The 20,648-nt window shown below is 37.8% G+C and overlaps 1 protein-coding gene across 31 annotated transcripts in view; it reads left to right on the forward strand.

Annotated features, from left to right (window-relative positions):
• The window catches only part of LOC113545749 (neurexin-1a), a 314,140-nt gene that overhangs the window by 247,037 nt on the left and 46,455 nt on the right, over window positions 1-20,648 (forward strand). For 19 of the 31 annotated variants that reach the window (XM_053231012.1, XM_053231013.1, XM_053231016.1 and 16 more), the window contains 2 exons: window positions 3,164-3,253; window positions 4,761-5,113. In XM_053231012.1, coding sequence (XP_053086987.1) covers window positions 3,164-3,253; window positions 4,761-5,113 — 443 coding nt within the window. The remainder of the gene's footprint in view (window positions 1-3,163; window positions 3,254-4,760; window positions 5,114-20,648) is intronic. The other 12 variants (XM_053231020.1, XM_053231024.1, XM_034301120.2 and 9 more) reach the window with 1 other exon arrangement.

A 20,648-nucleotide genomic window follows, 5' to 3' on the forward strand; every position in this document is an offset into this window, starting at 1 on the left:
CTACAGCTCAAGACTCAATTCAGACTCTGCAGCTCAAGACTCAGAACTTGACTCGGATCTTACAGCTCAAGGCTCTGAACTTGACTCAGATCTTACAGCTCAAGGCTCAGAACTTGACTCAGATCTTACAGCTCAAGGCTCTGAACTTGACTCAGATCTTACAGCTCAAGGCTCTGAACTTGACTCAGATCTTACAGCTCAAGGCTCTGAACTTGACTCAGATCTTACAGCTCAAGGCTCAGAACTTGACTCAGATCTTACAGCTCAAGGCTCTGAACTTGACTCAGATCTTACAGCTCAAGGCTCTGAACTTGACTCAGATCTTACAGCTCAAGGCTCTGAACTTGACTCAGATCTTACAGCTCAAGGCTCTGAACTTGACTCAGATCTTACAGCTCAAGGCTCTGAACTTGACTCAGATCTTACAGCTCAAGGCTCAGAACTTGACTCAGATCTTACAGCTCAAGACTCGGAACTTGATTCAGATCTTACAGCTCAAGACTCGGAACTTGATTCAGATCTTACAGCTCAAGACTCAGAACTTGACTCGGATCATACATCTCAAGACTCAGAACTTGACTCAGATCGTACATCTCAAGGCTCTGAACTTGACTTGGACTCTTTGGCTGGAAACTCTGGACTCAAGACTGACTCTACAGCTGTATTTGATGGACTCTGAAAGACTGAAAAATTTACTTCAGCAGGAAATTAGCAACAGCACAGTAAGATGGTGGTATAAGTTCTATAAGTTGATTCGCGAATTACGCGAAAAAATTTGCAGCAGTTGGATTTCAATCCCTATAACCAGAGATGCTTTGGACTACAAGTCATTAAAATTTTAACAGAAAACGATCCACATACTTCTGTTGCTTGCCTCCTTTAACATCTTACAACATAATACATATTTTATACAGTTAAACCTTTAAGTACGCATTAGTAAGCTTGTCATGTCAAGTGTTATTGCAGCACAAATGTTGCGTATTACCGTTGCATTCACGGCAGCGTTATTACACCCAGTGACATGGTGGGAGCAACGGGGGCAGCATGTTGACTGAGTTTAAAGCCTGAGGGCTTCTGCTCTCTCTTACACAGCATGCATAATTAGAGAGTAATAACTCTGAATTCATTTGCCTCTATACTCCCCCTCCTTCCTGTTTCCTCTGGCTATGGCACTCTGTAGTGTTGTCTAACCTCCCGCCTTGTGTGCGACCTCTCCGCAGCGAGGTGTTTTGCGTGTCAGCAGGTGGCTGATGGGATTGAGGCAGGCCTCAGGCCTACCACTCTTACCCAGATATGAAGTGACAAGTATTTATTACACTCCGCACTGACACCTTCTTTCTTTGCTTTTTCAATTCCCACCTGCTATGCGATAGTGAACATGTTTCTTTAAGCATGCTCTGAATGTTTTCCCATTATTCTTGGAAGGCAAGGATAGGAAATGCTTGCTAGATACTCAAAGAAGTTCTTTTTGCTTTCAAATAAATAAAAGAGTGTTTTGCTCAGACATTAAAGCCACCTCAACTGAGCCATTCTTCAAACTTTATCTGTTCTGCAGTGCCTTTGCTGTTCCTCAGAGTCAGAACAGTTATCTTTCACTGCTCTGCTTGCGAGTTGTTGGCCTAGTTTACATGTTAAGCCTTCACAATGTCAAAGCATATGCTCTATATCAGAAAGAAAGTAAGACATCTTTTTACTTTTTTAATCACATCTTGAATAATGCATCATCTGATCCGTCCTCAGATCACACTCTGAGCAAGACTGTGGTGTGAATGTTTCTGAAATAGACCTGAAATATTGAAGACACTGTTTTTTTTCCCATTTTCTCCCCAATTTAGTCACCTGTCAATTCCCACCCACCAGCCAGTGCTCCCCTATCATAGGACAGTTACCAGTCGAGGAGGGTGAAGTCTAACACATGCTTCCTCTGAGACGTCTGAAGCCAGGGATTCATACTTGCAAACTCTTGAAGCTTGTCCTGCCATGAAAATGGGAGTCCATTTTCCCTAGATTTTTATACTATTCAAGCAGTTTTTTTTGGGTTCCTGATGCTTTCAAAAATTGCTAGAGGATAGGTGGGGTTAGATCTGTGTCAAACTCATAATTGCCTCCAAAGACATAGTCCTCAAAAAATATGGAGCTGCTTTTATTTACAGCATTTTCTGTTTTAGTTTCCTGCTTTAATGCCTTTCTTAAACACACACACACACACACACACAAAAAAAAAAAAACCCTAAACTTTACTTTTGCCTTGAACGGTGGTATAATAACAGCCCACTGGCTTTGCCGGGAAAAGCCTTTCCCATGGAGTCAACACCTCCAAACTTTTCTTTTACCGGTTATTATCAGTTCTATCTGTACACGAAAAAGCTTTGCAAATCCCACCATCAATCATTAACACTCGTTAGTTTCCTCACAGGTTATTTCCAATACAGCAAGCTGAGATCTGACACATTTTGTACCTTTTTTTTCTTCTCACTTTTCTGGATATTTCTGTAAAAGAAGAGCAGCAAATTGGGTTTTATCTTCATGGAAAACAAAAGCTTTTGTCAAAACCTTGATCCACTTGTTTACTTGTTTACTTCTCTTGCGCTTGTACTTATTTCATGCTCTGTCTCTTAACCTTCCGAATACTGTAACCACTGTGTTCATGGGTAGCATAATTAGCAAGATAAATAGTTTTTTTAAAGTAATTGGAAATGAAAATGTGAGTTATTTATATTCACATATTTTTATTTTAGATATTTGAATGCCTTCGAACTGATAATTAGGCGTAAAAAAGAAAGAAGGAAGGCATTGATAAAATGTTGCAGTAATGTGTAACTAGAATTAAAACAAGAAGAAAAGAGTAAAAATAAGTATTTTTGTGTAAATATAAAGTTGTCTCATGAATATTGGTAGAATTGGATGTGTTGTTTTAGTTTAACTTTAGTTTATTAATCTCGATAATTTACAAATTATGTAAATTAATGTTCACGTAATGTAGCACTAAGATAAATTAAAATGATACCATTTAAAGTTGGTTTTAATGTTTTTAATCATCCTAAATTTTTTCCTAAAAAAAAAAATGAAATTAAAACTGTGCAGTTGTATAGTTCAGGCTTCTACCATTTAACCCTTGACCTTTCAGATTGTAACCAATGAAATGTCTCTTTAAACTTTAAAGGCAACATTGATAACGAACGACTGGCGATCGCTAGGCAGCGAATCCCATATCGACTCGGTCGAGTAGTTGACGAATGGCTACTCGACAAAGGTAAAAACCCATGATTAAAACTTAACCAGTAATTTGAACTTTAAAGTAATATTTTTTAGCACAACTAAACTAATAAATTAAATGTGCAGTTAAACAGACACTAATAACGAAGGTTTAAAAGCAGATAAATGTAGTTTTAAGTTAATATAATGTATTGAAGTGATTTGTGAGGGTTTTTATATATATATATATATATATATATATATATATATATATATATATATATATATATATATATATATATATATATATATGTATGTTTTCTGTGAATTACAGGTTAAAGGGACTGTAATGTAAATCTAATTAGTTTATAAATATATATATATATACATGTAAATCATTAATCCAAATATTGTATTTTTTTAAACACTTAAATGATAATCAGCTTAAATTAACGTTCATTTGTTTGTCATGTAGTTTTTGTACTTTGCTATGAGTGTTATGTTATGTGTACGCATGTGTACTTATTTAGTGTGTTTATAATATTAAACTGATCTCTATGCTAAATAGTTTGAAATTAATTGGCATCAGAAGTCCCTTTAACGAATATGTTTAATGTACGCAAGTCATAAAGTAAAAGATAAAACAGCGAGAAATGACGTTTAAGTGCATGCTTTGTGTTGTTGTTGGGTTTTTTGTTGTTGTTTTGTTTTTTGTTTTTTTGTTTTTTTAATAAATGTTTGGGAAGAAAAACAAACCTCCCACACTGAAAATGTGCCATTTTTGTTCTGTTATCAGACTGTTCATATTTTTAGTTCCTTTTATTATTTTTACTAAAATCAGATTTATTGTCTGTCGAATTTTTCTCCATGTTATAGTTAGATATTCACGTTTATGTGTTGTGTGACGTAGTAAAATTTTGCTAAAAGGGTGTCTACAGTTATAAATCAGATCCCCAGCTGAAAGATCTCGGATTTCGCTGTATATAGCTGTATTCTGATACAGCGCTCAGTTTTAAAGAGTGAACATCTTGTCTCCGAACGCTAATTGGCTGACAAAGCGGAAACATCTGTTTTCGATGCCGCTACGACATTAGCCAACAAAAAATCTCTTTAACCGCATATGGAGAGTTCATATGGAGAGAGCACTTTTCATGACGCCTTCATTAATTCTGACAAACGATTCGAGGGTTAGAGTTTCGTAAGAGACCGTGGGAGTGAAAGACACACTGTGAGAAGTCTTCAGCGTCCTTTTAGCAAAAAAACAGTGCTTTTTTTAAGTTTATGTTTATTGCTGTTTTGCCATTACGTACATCTTTATATATATTTCATTTCATTTCACGGGCACCCTCATCATCATAACGGCAGATAAATTACAAGCCGCTCTGGCTGGCGATGGATAATTTATCCTGCTCATTACCCGCCGGCCAAATAATCCGTCTTTTTTCCCAGGCGTGATTATTCCACAACATTCTTCCCTACCATTTTTTTTAGAAAGTATGTTGTACTGAGCTCTGGCGCTCGAGCAGTGCCGTCCACTGGAGCTGTATTTTTTTTCCCTCCCTCAGGTCGACAGCTCACCATTTTTAACAGCCAGACTACAATCCAGATCGGAGGCTGGGAGCGAGACCGGAGTCGCGCCTTCCAAGGCCAGATGTCGGGCCTCTATTACAATGGGCTCAAAGTGTTCAACATGGCCGTCGAGGGCAACCCAAACGTTCGCGTCGAGGGCAGCGTGAGGCTGGTGGGCGAAGCGCCTTCCTCTTCCTCCTCCTCTTCTTCCTCTTCTTCTTCCTCTTCTATCACGCCTCAGTCCAACACCTCCACCTCCATCATGGAGACCACCACCACCACCACCAGCAGCACCACCACAGCCTCCAGCCGCCGAGTCAAGCAGACCACGCCCAGAGAGGCGCAGCAGGTGAGGCGCTTTCTTTCTGATTTATGTGTTGGTGTTGTACGAGCTGGTGCTTTACGTATCCGTCCTGTAAACATTACGCTTGGGTTTTTTTTTTTTGTTTTTTTTTTAATATCTGCCCATTTCTTCTTACACTCTGGTCGCTTTAGTGTGATTTGCAACACCAACATTCAACCAATAAGGATGAGGATACGTCACATGCAATTGTGTGTGTGTGTGTGTGTGTGTGTGTGTGTTTCAGAGAGCTTTATTTGTTTCAATTTGAAGCAGCTAGCTTAAGCTTAAATTTTGAACAAAAAAAAAAATCAATTATAATTTTAAGCGAATTTCTAAAAAGGTAAAAAGACTTTTCCTTTTTTTATTTTTAATTTTTTTTCTCCCATATTTCTAATATTCAAGCAGATTTTTTGGCAGATGATATTTTTTGATGTTATCAAATAAATGGCACGAGGATGTACGGGATTAGATTTGTGTCCAAGGCAATTTTTTTTTAAAAGTATGAAATCAAAAACAAAAAAAAAAACATCTTTAAATCTGCTTTTGTTTCGCTGATTAATGATTGCTTATTCCCTGCCAAATTTTTTGTTTATTTATTTTTAATTTTACTTTTTAGCTTGGTTTCTGACTCCTGACATCTTAAGTGGGCTCAGGAATTTAACCTCATTGAGGTTCTAGAGGTCCTGACGTCCTATAAGTGACAGGTCAGTTTCCCGGGAGTAAAACGTCCAACGTTTAGTAGTAAAAAGCCCAAATCTGAGTAGCCAATGGGATTGGGTGTGTTTATTAAAATAGTCAGATATCTCAACTCTTCTCAGTATCCATTTATTTTAATCAGGGGTTTGAATAAGGCTTGTAGAATAAAAAATATATATTTTTTATTGTGTCTCACGTCAAGCAAAACGGCAACTTCTAAGGAGAGCTAAATATGGAATTTCCTGGTTGGAAATTGAAATTGAAAAATGAAAATTATTAAAAAATTAAAACCTCCATGTTTTTTTTAATTCATGACACTATAGTAAATTTCCTCACTGCAATATTTGAATACTATTCAATTAGAAATCTGGATATTCCAGTAGCAAAAAAGGTTCAAATTCCCAGTAGCCAATCAGGGCCAATCTCTGTAAACCCCGCCCACTTGAGATGGTGTCAGAAATGTAACTGAAATTTCCAGCAGCAATTCCTGAAAACGGAAACTGACTCTGTCTCAGATTTTTCGTTTTGATGTCTTTTTTTTCAGCCTTGACTCTCTTTCACATATCCATCCTGTATTTTTGACACAGATGTAATTCCATTAGGATGGAAGAGCTCTTGCTTTTTTATATAAAACTGATGCTCCAATTGAAAAGGAAAATAGGACATGGGCAGGAATTTGACACTGATTTTGGCACTCATGGCTCTTACACACACCAGTGTTATTAAGATGGCATGCTGATAGTGACCATTTTGTCATTTTTTTATACGAATGAATACAAGAAGATCTGAGCAGAGGTGCTCAGAAAACTCATAAGCATTAAATCATTTGATTCGTTAATATCTGGCCTTGAGTGAGTCACATTCAATAGAGATGGTTGTTAAGAAAAAAACTCTTCCGTCTGTCCTTGTATTAAAAAAAGGAAAAGAAATAAAAAGTTCAGATTTTTTGTTCTTTACAGAGCAGAGACATTGATGTCATGGGTTTGTCCTGGGTCGGTGTTTATAAAAAAAATAAAAAAAAAAAAAAAGGCCACGAGTATGACCTGCTTTATCTCAATGCGCATGTTTTTGTGCAGAATCGCTCCTTTCATTCACGCGATCGTTCCTGAATAACGGTTTTATTTGCTGGTGAGCCGGTTTTGTGCGGAGAAAGTGAAGTGGTTTGGAGAAGACCTCATTCAGGTCAGCTTGTTATCTTCCGAGTGTACGCTCTTTAAGTAACATGGCCTCCAGGTCCTTTTCCGACCTCATGCTTCAGAGAGCACGTATAAGACCCGGAGGCGACCAGAGCTGCGATTGTTTTGTGCGCATGGCCCCCTCGCTGTGATTGCACATTCAGGAACAACAGAGAAGTCATTTTTTGGTGAAGCGACGAGCAGCAAATCACAATGTGTACTGAATCATGCTCGTACCAAATTGGTGTGCATTGTGTGGACCAGAGCACTGAAGCTCTCGAGGTGAAATTGCAGGGTTCCGCTTGATCAGAACCAAAGAGTCAGCAGCACTGCTATTAAATCTGGGACACTGTATAAACAGCATGGTCTAACACAACATTTTCACTGAACTGGTTTTTTTTTTTTTTTTTTGGTATTTATGTAAGTTTAAACCAACTTGCAGGTTTTTTTCCCAAGAAACTAGACACTTTGCACTAATTAGAAAGCACCAGCTTGTAAACATGAACCTCTTCCTTCCATCCGCAAATCCTGAATAAAGTTATATCACAAATCCTGCTACGTGGAAATCTATATAGTTTTGTATATAAATCTTTTCATCCACCATTTTTCTTAGTGACGTATCAATAAAAATGGTGATTTAGGCTGATCACTGATGAATAATTCAGCTTGGTCTGGCCGAGCTGGTCAAACTGCTGGACGATGCTAAGTGTTGGTAAAAGGCACCAGTTTTTGGGCAACTTTTAGAAAATTTTAGGCAATTAAATTTTGGCTATTAATGCTACATCATAGACTTTAACCAGACTTTCTTAGACTTTCTTATTTTAAAAAAAAATAACAGCTAACAAATGTTTATACAAGATTTACACGAGAAATAAACGTACTAGCTAGCATAGACGGTCTACCAGTTTTGATGGTATGTACCACAACCAGGCAGATATTTAAAAGCCAGTTCAGATGTACAGCTTAGCATAAAACCCTAGCTTTATTTATACAGTATAATATTTCATAACATTACCTAACCTAGTACGCTGTCTAAACACAGCACTGTGCTGTTAACTAGCTCGAAAGCCAACACAGATGATGACTTTAGGAGCTAGTCAAGTTCACTAACAAGCTACCGTCAGGTTCACACTGCTGTTAATGCACTGATAAATAAAAAACATAGACGTGAAGGAGGGTGTGCTTTCTTTTTCTCATGACTGTAGATGAATTTAAATTAGCAAAAATTACACAATATAACAGTTATCAAACTAGCTGCTGCTAATAATAATAATAATAATAATAATAATGATAATAACTGCTAGCAAACGTAGCCAATGGTTTAAGCCAGGAAAGAAAGGGAACTAAATTCAGCACGGGTTACAACCCTATTGCTAATGGAGCTATTGCTGAATTCTGGATTCTGATTGGTTGGAAGCTGTTGATTCATTTTCTATAACAGCAGCTCTGACAGTAGTGCAGCTGCAAATTAATGCTCTTGTTCTAATAAGTTATCGTTTCTATAGTGACCGCTCATAATCAGGGAGGATACGTCACATAAACGATGAAGAAAAGGTGTAAATACAGTGTTTATTTTACATTCATGGAAGGAGTCTCCAGTGTCAGAGGCAAAGCTGTAACTTTATGTTTTCCAGTGTTTTCAGAACAGAGGTGTTTACGCTCGATAGGACTGTTTCGTGAGAACAGTGAAAACAGGAACTAACTTGTTTTGCGAATATTAAATGTAACTATAAATGGATAAAAAGTCTGACGTCATTCTTTAATAAATACAGCATTGTACTCCTAAGCAAACTGCTGTTGTATAAGAGGAATAAAACACTTTGGAACATGCTGTTAAAGAAAATCATCAATTTTGAGTTCGGAATATATTAAACCACTGCAACGTTGATTGTTTTCCTACAACAACATGTCCTGAAGTGGTTTGTTCCTCTTATACCACACCAAGTTGCCTACAATTAAATATTTTTTGTATTTTTTCAAGAACGACGTCAAACTTTTTATCCGTTTATAGATACATTAAATGTTGTGGAATGTCAGCAAGACAAGGCTGAATCTGAACTTCGGGAATGTTTTTGGTTTTGTTCTTATATCAGCTCCCATTGGTTAGTGTTGTGTCACATGACCAGATGAAGGTCTGATTTAATAAAACTAAGCCAAGCCTGTCAGATTTTGTGCGTAATTGTAACCTCGGTGTGATGTCACTCCTGCTTTTCGAGACATTTTATAATTTTATCGTGTTGTGTGAATGGTGTATGATACTGTATAAATAATGTCGTTCTCGTATCCATTTCTAAATCTTTCATCTGTTAATGGAAAAGCTTGAGCAAATGATAACGTAGAACTGACTGTCTGGCCAACAAAGCTTTTTGGTTTTTTTTTCTTGAGGCTCTTTGTATGTCTGAATAATGCAGCTGGCGCTTTTATCTCCGTCTCGCATTACATGTGACTATCAGCTTATTCGGTAATGCGATTTCATCCTCGGCGTGGCCATAATTCATTAGACCTCTGCCGGGATGGGATATCCTCGATAAAAACATTCTCTTTATGTGGTGAATTTCATGTCATCGGGTCAGGAGACACCGTCCCAGCAAATTTGTCGTTTTCAAACAAATTCGTTTTCAGTCGTTTTCATTTTAACAATCCTGTTTCTCTCTCTTTAAAAAAAGCCACATGGTGGTGTGAGCCTGGAGCGTGATGAAAGCTCTCAGCTCTCAGCTCTCAGCTCGGAGAGAGCGCTCGAGCCAGAACAGAAGTCAGGAGGCAAAAAAAAAAATCTTAATTGCTTATTGTTTCACAGCTGTGTTACAGTGAGGTGATTAAAAATTAACCGAGAAAAAAAAAAATCCCCACTGAGCTACGCAATCCCCACAAGAGCAATGCTGAGCGCTTATAACACGTAAATAAGCTCATAAATCAAACCTGATAACAGATTAAGCTGGTGATGGAGACTGAATGCAGAAGTTCAGCTCATTCACAGATTTACACTCAGGTGTGTTTCTGTATTCAGATATAATGCTGCGGATAATAAAAGCTGATATTAGACACGTGATGCTTCTTCATGTGATGCTCCTCGTTTGATATTCGCAGCCATGCCACAAACTTTTACGCTGTAAATCCCAAGAATGTAAACCTACTGTAGGTTCTTTATATATTATACAAATTATTTTAATCTCCTCGTATTCATTGTGATTTAAGTGCTTCTTATGATTTTCCTTCTGGAAAAATTAAGTAAATTTACAGGGAAAAAGGCAGAAGAATGACAGAAAAAAAAAGAAAACAAGAAAGAAAACGAGGAAAGAAAGTGTTAGAGTGAAAGAAAGATGGTAAGAGAGAATAAGTAAGGTACAAAGAGGAAAAAAATGGGGAATAAGGAAAAATAGGAAAAGCAGAAAGAAAGAAAGAAAGAAAGAAAGCTATGGGAGGGGTGAAAGAAAAAGGGAGGATTTGGTTCCAAGATTTAAGAATTTGAAAGAGAATTTGAAAAAATCAGAAAAAGACAGAAAATTAGCAAAGGATGAAAAGAGAAAGGAAAATGACAAAAAGAGAAAAGAAGGGAAGAACTACAGAAAAAAATAGGAAAAAAAGTGTTAAAGTGAAAGAAAGTTGAGAAAAATAAAGAAGGTCATGCAGGAAGAGACATGAAGGAAAAAAAAGAAAGAATGAAAAGAGAGAATCAAATGCAAGAAATATAGGAAGAAAGAGAGACATAATAAAAGGTGCTGATTGGTCAGTCCGTTGTGACATCATCAGGTGGTAGCTGGAATCAAATTCAGGAACATTTTATCAGTGAGAAAGTTTCAAACGTAAATAATTTAAAAAAGTTTATAAAATGAAATAAAATCGTCAGTTCCCGCTGAAGAGCTCTTACTAAATTAAGAAGCTTGAGAAATTATAATACACCGCTCGTCTCAAGTGTCAGCCTAAAGCTCAATTAAAATATCCCAATTAAATATAAAAAATAAAAACCTAAAATTGCCAAATTGAGTGAATCTGATTAGGAGGAGGTTTATAAGGCGAAAGCAATTGGCACGAGGGGAAAGTCTTTGAAGCTGGCGTGCTGAGAGATTCCTGAAACGGCCCTCAGTGTGGAGTTGGTGTGAGACGTGAGCGTGGAGGAGGATTGCTGTTTTATCTTCGTGTTTAATCGCACGTCTCCTGTTAAAGTGCAAATAAGAAAAGAAACCTCTCATCGCACTCATCACACGTCACCCATTAACATTCTTACCTTTAATTCACGTTCAGCGAGCCTTCTCGTGTTCTCGTGTTCTCACCCAGGTGATTCTATTCATTATTTATCCAGACATGAACAGATTTTTTTTCCCCTGAAATATTTAGCGTAATTTAAAATGCAGTATTCTAGGCCAGCGATTTTTTTTTTTTTTTGACAGTAGAGGAAACATGGATATGAAGACACACGTCCCCTAAACGCATTTAGACAAAAAAAAAAAAAGGATTTTAAATGTCTCAATTTGACACACGTGAAAAAAATGAGATGAGAGAATAAACTATTTAGGCGAGAGGAATATTTGTTTTTAATGATCTCCAGGACGTCGTTAGCTCTGCTTCACGTTCTTCACGTCTTCACCTGTCTTTTCTTGACATTGAGAGATTTTTCATCTGAATTTTTTTTTTTTTTCATAAAATATTGAATTTATGGCCTCGGTTTTGTGAAAATACAAAACACACGTCTGGAGAGAATTCTTGTTAAATGAGCTTTGGGTAAATAACTGTTTTCATCTCTAAGCTGTGATGATTCATGGAGTCGCTCTCAGCGCTGACGAACTTCTTCATTTCATTTCCATGTGTGTTCTAGAGCCATGTTCACATGACCTACATGTTCTAGAGCCCATGATAACATGACGTAAGTGTTCTAGAGCCCATGATAACATGATCTATGTGTTTAAGAGCTCAGGTTAACATGACCTAGGTGTTCTAGAGCCCATGTTAACATAACGTAAAGAGCCATGATGTAAGGCTCTAGAACAAGTAGGTCATGTTAACATGGGCTCTAGAACACTTACGTCATGTTAACATGGGCTCTAGAACACTTACGTCATGTTAACATGGGATCTAGAACACCTAGGCCATGTTAACCTGAGCTCTAGAACATGTAGGTCATGTTAACACGGGCTCTAGAACACTTAAGGCATGATACCATGACCTACGTGTTCTAGAGCCCATGTTAACATGACCTACGTGTTCTAGAGCCCATGTTAACATGACCTACGTGTTCTAGAGCCCATGTTAACATGACCTACGTGTTCTAGAGCCCTTGTTAACATGACCTACGTGTTCTAGAGCCCATGTTAACATGACCTACGTGTTCTAGAGCCCATGTTAACATGACCTACGTGTTCTCTGTGCACGTTTCCTCTCACGTGTGTTTGTGGTGGTGGTATTTTTAGCTGACCTCATTAATTTTCAGGATGTTAAAGCTAACAGACGCGTAGCAGGGCTTATCTCCCGCCCCACAACAAGAGTTTCAGCTTAACACGCTCTCTCTGACATCCACCCATCATCATTAACGAGTTAGAACCCAGAGGACACGCTGTAGTAATTATCTCGCAGCGTTCCGAGGGGAAGAGCCGAGAATGGAACAGGAAACTCTCCGACTTTATGCAGGAAAAGTGCGATGAGAGAACCGCTGCATACAGACTCGCAGATCTCGGCTCGCCTTTCTGACCAAATGAACACGGCGCTCTGGATCAGGATGGAGGAACTCTGCAGGATCGGAATTACAGACTGATCTAAAGTGTGATCAGTAGTGTATTTAATCCAGAGTCTGATATTAAAGCTTTTTACTTTAAAGAACTGTAGTTTAAGGCCAGAGTTCTCCAGAGATCCCGAGTCAGAATTCACTGAAACTTTGGCCTTGTGCTTGTGAAAATAGCAGTCACGTCCCAGAGACAATTATCATGAAATGGTGAAGCTATGATGATTCATGTAGCAGCCCTCAACAAAAAGAAAGAAAGAAAGGAAGAAAGAAATGAACAAACAAACAAACAAACAAACAAACAAAACCAAAAGAAAGAAAGAAGACAGAAGGACAGACAGAAGGAAGAAAAATTAAAAGAAGAAAGTAAATAGAAAAGAAAATGAGGGAGAAGAAAGAAAGAAAGAAAGAAAGAAAGAAAGAAAGAACATGGAAAGACAGGGAAGGGACAGAAGAAAAAATAAAAGAAGTAAATAGAAAAGAAAAAATGAAGGAGAAAGAAAGAATGGATGGATGGATGGATGGATGGATGGCCAGACAATCTGTAATGTATAATGTCCACACTGTGATCTAATCATTTAAAATAGAATAGTGTTAGAAAAATCTAGAGCCCAGTTTCACAAAAGTGAAGCTGTTAAAGATAAGATCCTGAGGTAAGTAAGAAGTAGAGCGAGAGTTCAGTGTGATGCTCACTCGACCGTTTCCTTACACGACTAGCCACACGTGTCAAGACACACGTTTTCTCGGTGAAGTCGTTGTTCTCTTTATCTGAGCTCTTCATGCGGAGGAGGCGTCAGTGCTCTGATGAAGCGCTGTCTCTCGCTAGCCGAGCCCAATCTCACTCGATTAAGCTCTAATGCAATGCTGACAGACTGTCCTCCTGCGTCGATGAGACACTCCCCCGTCTCTCTCTCTCCGAGACTGACAGCTCATTGAGCCAATAAAAAGACCGATCCCGGAGTGGGATTTGGACCGTGGTGCTCTCTTTGGCACTTGTGTGTTTTGGCTTCTCGGGATTGGAGAGGCGAGGCCCTGTCTTTGAGGCACTTTGTTTTAAATAAATCGGACATTTTGTGAGCTCAGACATGACTGAAGGTGTCCAGTGGTGGACACGCTTGTTCTCTTTGTCTCGATGGAGACAGCTCCATGTGCTCGCTGTCTTATAACCGCAGGAGGAAGGAGCACGTGATCGTTAGATGACTGAACTAATTGCTATTTAGGTTCATTCAGTAATTAACAAGGGCATGTTTTCAATTTAACAGCAGCAGACGTTTAGTGGAAGCATTAATGTAGAGCAGGGAAAGGGACCCACTGTGTGTACTGTGTACAGAACGAAAGGAAGAAAGAAACAAAGAAAGAAAGAAAGAAAGAAATACAATGTGACTGCAATATTGTTTTCATAAATCAAAAAAAGGAAGGAAGAAAGGAACTTTGGAAAGAAAGAGAGGAAGGAAAGGAGGAATGTTTGAGAAACACAATGTAACCATAGTATATTTTCATAATTTGGAACAAAAGAACTTTGGAAGAAAGGAAGGAATGAACAACGTTAAGAAAGAAGGAAGGAAGTGTGACTAGTAATTTTTTCATTAATAGGAAGAAAGGAAGGAAGGAATATTTGAAAAATACAATGTAACTACAGTAATTTTTTTATAATTTGGAATGATCGAAGTTAAGAAAGAAGGAATGAACGAAGTTAAGAATGAAGGAAGGAAGCAATCTTGTTTGAGAAATACAGTGTGACTACAGTATTTTTTTCATTAACAGGAAGAAAGGAAGGAAGGAGGGAAGTACGGAAAGAAGGTATTTTGTTTGAGAAATACAATGTGACTACAGGATTGTTTTCATAAATCAAAAGGACGGAAGTTAGGAATGGAGGAAGAAAGGAAAGAAATCAGGAAGCTAGGAAGAAAGGAAGGAAAGGAGGAAGGAATCTTGATGGAAAATTCAATGGATTTAATTCAATTCAACTCTGGACCCCACAGTTAGTTAAACAGTCATCTTTAGCACAGTGAGAGGAGTTTAAGATGAATTCAGGATGACTAATGCTCGTTGCAGAAGCCAGCCGGAGTCACGCAGGCATGTGGCGAAGCCAGAGGGATCGTCAGAGTGATGCAGAAAGTGAGCCGGATCACCTTAATTAAAAAAAACACGGCCCGGGTTGAGATTTGGTGCCCCTCAGGCTGGCTGGAGAGATGCGAGCGTCTCTCCTCCGTCACCTGGCAGTGATGAATCCACCGCCGCTGTCCACTGCTTTATCCCAGATATTAATCACACAGGTGCTGAGAGACACTCAGAGAGGGTGGATACAATATTAGCACTATTATGTAAGTCACATGGGACGTTCTGATTAAGTAGCTCCTCAAACAAGGCATTTGCTTTCCTCGCTCACGGGGGTGTGAGCGAGTCGCTCAGTGGCTCTCCGGAGTCGCCTGGCTTGGCGTGCTACAATATTTTCTCCTCTCGTGGAATCATTCAGGATGCTGTAGATAATTGGCGGAGACATCTGCACTCTCCCACTCGCTGATATTGTAACCGCATGTCATATCAGTTTTTGCCTTCTGCATTACGGCTGATTAGATGTATCACACCTAATTACTAGCACAAACAGGAAGAGCTAGCGCCAGGGTTGACAATGACTAACACAAACACTGCCAATTCGAGGGACTCTTCTGTTATTACGCCTGCAAACATGCTGGGCTTTTTTTTTTCTAAACACTACAATAATTGCGGAGCCTCAGTTTATCCTGATAGCTCTAATCTGGCCAGTGTTGGCTGTGTTTGGCAGTAATTTTCGACTTTTGGCACAATACAAAATATTAGCAAAGCCCAATGTGTTTTGAAAAGAGGTAATGCAACAGAACATCGTATATTTATTAAAAAAATAAATAAAATAAACTAACATTTACTGTTTCGAGACTAGTGTTTTTAGTGTGGGGGCACGAACTTGGAAACTCAAATACCAAGTGCACAAAAGTTTTGATAAAAGAATGCAAGTGTAATACAGAAATAAGAACATGAAGAAACACACACGAGGTAACTGGAGGTAAATTGGACTGGCGAAAAGCATGAAGCATGTGAGAAGCAAGATACAGGATCCAGAAATATGAAACAAGAACACATCATGACCAAGAACATAAACCGTAAATAAAAGACACAGGAGACATCGATAACATAATTAACTAGCGAAAAAAACAGTGAACTAACAACAAAAAGAAAAAACAAAAGCAAAATAATATTAAACGCACATGGAAAAGTGAGAACATCTATAAAAGACATATCTTTGTCATTTTTATGCTCATGGAGACTTTGGCAGAAATGTAGTTGAGCAGCCAAGACGTGTTTTGTGACTAAAGATTGCTTCTTCGCTTTTGTACTAGCACTACGAGGCTAAATTAGCTAGTAGCCTAATGATAGATTTTCACCCGTAATTCTTTCTGAATATCTGCCTCTAACCACATGCAGTTGTTCAGTTACATCACGCAGACTTGCTGATGTGGTTTAGGATCATCTGTACTCTCTTAAACATGAAATAAACTTCACAGCGTAGCTGAAGACTGAATTCTTATGGAGGCGGCCATCTTGGAGTTACTTTTACCTCAGAGCAGTTGGTTTCACGCTGCCCCTCCCCCGCTCACAGGTTACGTCTCACAAACTTTAGCAACTAAAAATTGCACCAGAAATCTGCTTGGAGGAGACGAATAATAATAATAATAATAATAATAATAATAATAATTTAGTGCAAAAGTTTGCACACACCCCCTCATATCAACCCCCCGCCCCCTGCCCATGTTTTTTTGAATGGGAAAATGGAAAACGTACCTCTATTTTACAGTTTATATTTAAAAGAAAAAGAAAAAAAATGATTTAACATATTAAAATATTTAATTTTGCTTTTCAGACCTGATGTAAAGAAGGTGGTACATTAACCCCGTTTTTTTTTACTGAATATGTAATAATGAAGAAACATGCGCAACACCTAAAGTTGACCCAAATTGACTCTCCTTGCTGTTTCTTTATGGAACATAATGTTGATTGAAGCAATTCATTTGAAGATTTGTCACTGTGTTTATGGATTTTGGGTGTGAAAGACTTCCATTACTTGCTATTTGTTACTTGTTAGCAAAATTAGCCTCAAACTTTTACTTCAAATCAAATACATTTTGACAGAGTTTAGATTTTTTTTTTTTTTTTTGCAAGAATTTTGGTTTGAAAACATTCCACAGATGACAGAGACATCGTTTAGTGAAACACAACAAGAGATTTTTGCATTTAAAACTCAAATATGTTGCAAACGTTCAGTTTATTTGCTGTTCAAACTTCCTAGCAACTCTGTCTCTCTGAATATAAATAATGTTTGTGAAAATACTGTCATTTTTCTGCATACTGTTATAAAGCCTGCGGTTTCTCTGACTCGCTGATTGAACTGATTGATCCATCCACGCAGTAAAAGTTTAGCTCTTATTATGAAACTCCGCTAGCAAGAAACTGATTTCTCAATTATTCCTGCGCAGCGGGCCGTCGTGTTTGTCTCTGTCTCCGCCAGAGTGCTCATCTTGTTTGTTATGGCTCACCTGCGGAGACGGAAAGTGAACGTGATTTTCATGCACCACACAGAGACACTCTTCTTTCGTCGCCCGGTTTTGGTCCCTGCACATAATCCGAGGATAATTAATTAGCTCTAATTGCAACTTTGTGAGTCATTAGTTTGAGGATGACCTCCCTCGATTAGAAGGATGATGAGAACCACCTTCCATTTACATCCAGTCTCAAGGCGGGACTTGAACATGTCCTTGTTACGGCCTCGGTAATTACTCTATCTTTTTGTATCAGGAGCAGTTTGACAGTTAGTCAGAGTGCAAAATCTAAATACGAACCATTTTTTTTCAGATTTAAAAGACCAAAATATGAAAAATAATCTATTAATATCAGGCTTTTTTGTGTTCTGCCTTAGTGCCTATGAAACACATCTAGGATATTTACGCCTAAATGTTTTTAATGTACAGTGAATTTTCCCTGATGCCTCTCACTGCTCATTAATATTCATAAAGCAGACATCTTTTGGACATTAATATTCATTATATATTATATATCAGCGCTGCTGAATTCTGGAGTCTGATTGGTCAGAGGTTGTTGATGAATCTTCTATAATAGCAGCTCTGACAGTAGTGCTGCTACAAATCACAGGTTTATATTAGAGCACTCGTTCTGATACTGTATCGTTTCTATAGTAACAGCTCATTCACAGGGACCTCACATAAATAGATAAAAAAAATTTGATTTATCATTGACATGGCTGTTTAATTTACACATGTTGAAGGAGTCTCCAGTGTCAGCACACCAAAAACAGAAACAAAAATATTTTTTAATAATGCAGAACCTTAAAGAATATATACATTAGAAAAAGAAGCATTACTTCTGTATTGTTTGTAATTCTAGCCTTTATTGGATTTCTTATTTGTTTGTGTAAAGCTGCTCTCATTATTATAAAAAGCAATAAACGGTTTTATGCACAGTAACCATAATTAGGCCTGACCCATATACCGATGTGCACATCTCTCCTCACAAGCACTCGGCTCTTATTTCATTCAGGCATCCGTTTCATTCATCAGCTTGTGTGTGTGTAAAGTGTTGGACAAAACTCCATTCTTTCTTGTTTATGAAAGCAAAACAAAACAGTGTTTCATTATATGCAGCTCATTTGCAACTTAAAGCTAACCAGCAGCTGGGAATAATCCGACATGGTAAGAGGGCAGTTACGTTATAAATTGACAAAATACTGTATAAAGAAATACGGGTGTGAAATCAAGCAGTTACATGGTGCGAAAAAAAACTCTGGTAGCTTTCAGGCTTTGCTAGCCACATTAGCATGCTTTTTCTGGCCGGCTTTGAAGCTAAGTAAATCCCATCAATCAATTAACCAATTAATCAATTAATCAATTAATCAATCAATCACTCAATCAATCAACCAATCAAATAAATAAATAAATAAATAAATGTTTTTGTAGCTCAATGGCCTACCCTCTGTAACATACAAATAAATTCGAAAGGTCTTTTGTTATTAAGCTTCAAGACTGTGAACTGTGAGCTTCAGTGCCCTGAACACACTTTTGTATTGAAAGTAATTCTTGTCTAAAAATATTTTCATTCATTTTATATTATATTTATTTCATTCTATTGTATGTTTGCATGCTTTTTATTTCTTTATGCTTAGTTTTGGCATCTTTTTGGTCAAGCTCAATGAGACGTGGCCATTTTTGCTGGTCTGGTCTGGTCTGGCTTCTAAAGTCTTTTTTGGGCAGGATAACGTTAAACACATCACCCTCGCTAATCCCATCCAGTGCTTATGCTAACAGTTTTAGGTTAGGAGAGCTTTTTCTGAACATTTCGTTTCTATACTTCTAGTATAAGTGTTCTAAGTAACAGTGCTGCAACATTGTTAGTCGTAGGAACATTAACATTTTTTAATAACTGGGTCTTTTTCGTGAGCAAATCATTTTCAGAGAATATAGAACTTGAACTTTGCAGAACTGTGATCCGGTCTACGTAACATCCTCCCCTCCCTTCTTAGAACCGGTGGAATATGTTAATGAATATTCTGAAGAGGTTCTCTGTTAGCTGAGTTACATCCGCAGAGTTGGACTCGGCCTACGCTTGGCGCTCGTTGCTCCTCCAGCCTCATCAGTGCGGCTCTGCTGCAAATAACTGAACTGGAAGCTCTTTTCCCAGCTAGGGAAAGTGGGTTCTCTATTACAGACGGATTAGCCTGGTAGATCCCTTACGCAAACACAAACACCTGCCCGTGTCAAGCCCTTTTCTTCTCATCCTGCCAGCCGTACCTGAACGCAACCCTTCAGCAGATGGTTTTGCTACGGCTGAGTCGTCTCGTAGTGACCACGTCCTACGTTTATTCCACTCTGTCTCCTGCCTTCACTTAAAGAAAAAATAAATAAAACCCACACAGCCACCGAGTTTTAGCCACCCACCGTTTTACAAAGACAGATTGAGACTTGACATCCTGCCATCCACCTCAGGGAGTGTCCTTGTAAGTCAAGCTGCTGAATTCATCCTGTGGAATTTAGATAAACTCCATTGCCATGTGAGACACCAAAGATGCAGACAGTTTACCTCGTCGGAAAATAGCCTGGTCTCCTCCGAGCAGATGTTTTAGCCCCCTGGGATGATCCCTTTGACCACATCTGTCCTGCTCTGATTTCTCTACTGGGCCTGCGTGCCTAACAATGTGTGAGATGGTGTCAGAGTATCTGCAATTGAAATGTGAAAATAAAAAATTAAAGGGCCAGAAAAAAAGGAGTAGAGAGATCAGTGTTAAATGGTAGAGCCATTGGATTATGATGCTTTTGGGAAACTGGATATAATAGATATAAATCCTCAACATCATCTCACATTTGCAAATTTGTAATAATTCACATGACATAATGCGTAAAATGTTAGGAATGTTAGGATTATCCGGATTAGTGGGCTACAAGTTCAGTCTAAACGAACTTGATTTTTTAACATTGTACAAATTTCTGAGAGCGTTTAACAAAAAATCTTAAAATAAACATAAATAATAAAAATAAATATTTTTCTTTATTTAATACAATAATCCCAGCTAGCATCGATTTATGGTGATGGTAATTACATGTAATTATACATAAACACTTACCAGGATTTAATTCAGGAAATATACAATTATGATTTAATAATAGCTACACAAAATTTGGAAGTTGAAATTTGTATATAAAGCCAAAAAAAAAAAAAAGATATGGATTTTTAAAGCATATTCACAAATGGAGCTGTTTAAAACACTTCTATACAACTGCAAATAAATTCAAAGGAGCAAATCTTTAAGCAAAAATGTTTTAAAAATGTATTCAATTCCAATAAATGTAAATTAGGCTTTTATGGTGAATAACTACATGTAAAACCTAAACAGTTATTAAATAAATAAATGGAA

Source organism: Pangasianodon hypophthalmus, chromosome 28 (genome assembly GCF_027358585.1).
Source record: "Pangasianodon hypophthalmus isolate fPanHyp1 chromosome 28, fPanHyp1.pri, whole genome shotgun sequence".
Taxonomy (NCBI): Eukaryota; Metazoa; Chordata; class Actinopteri; order Siluriformes; family Pangasiidae; genus Pangasianodon; species Pangasianodon hypophthalmus.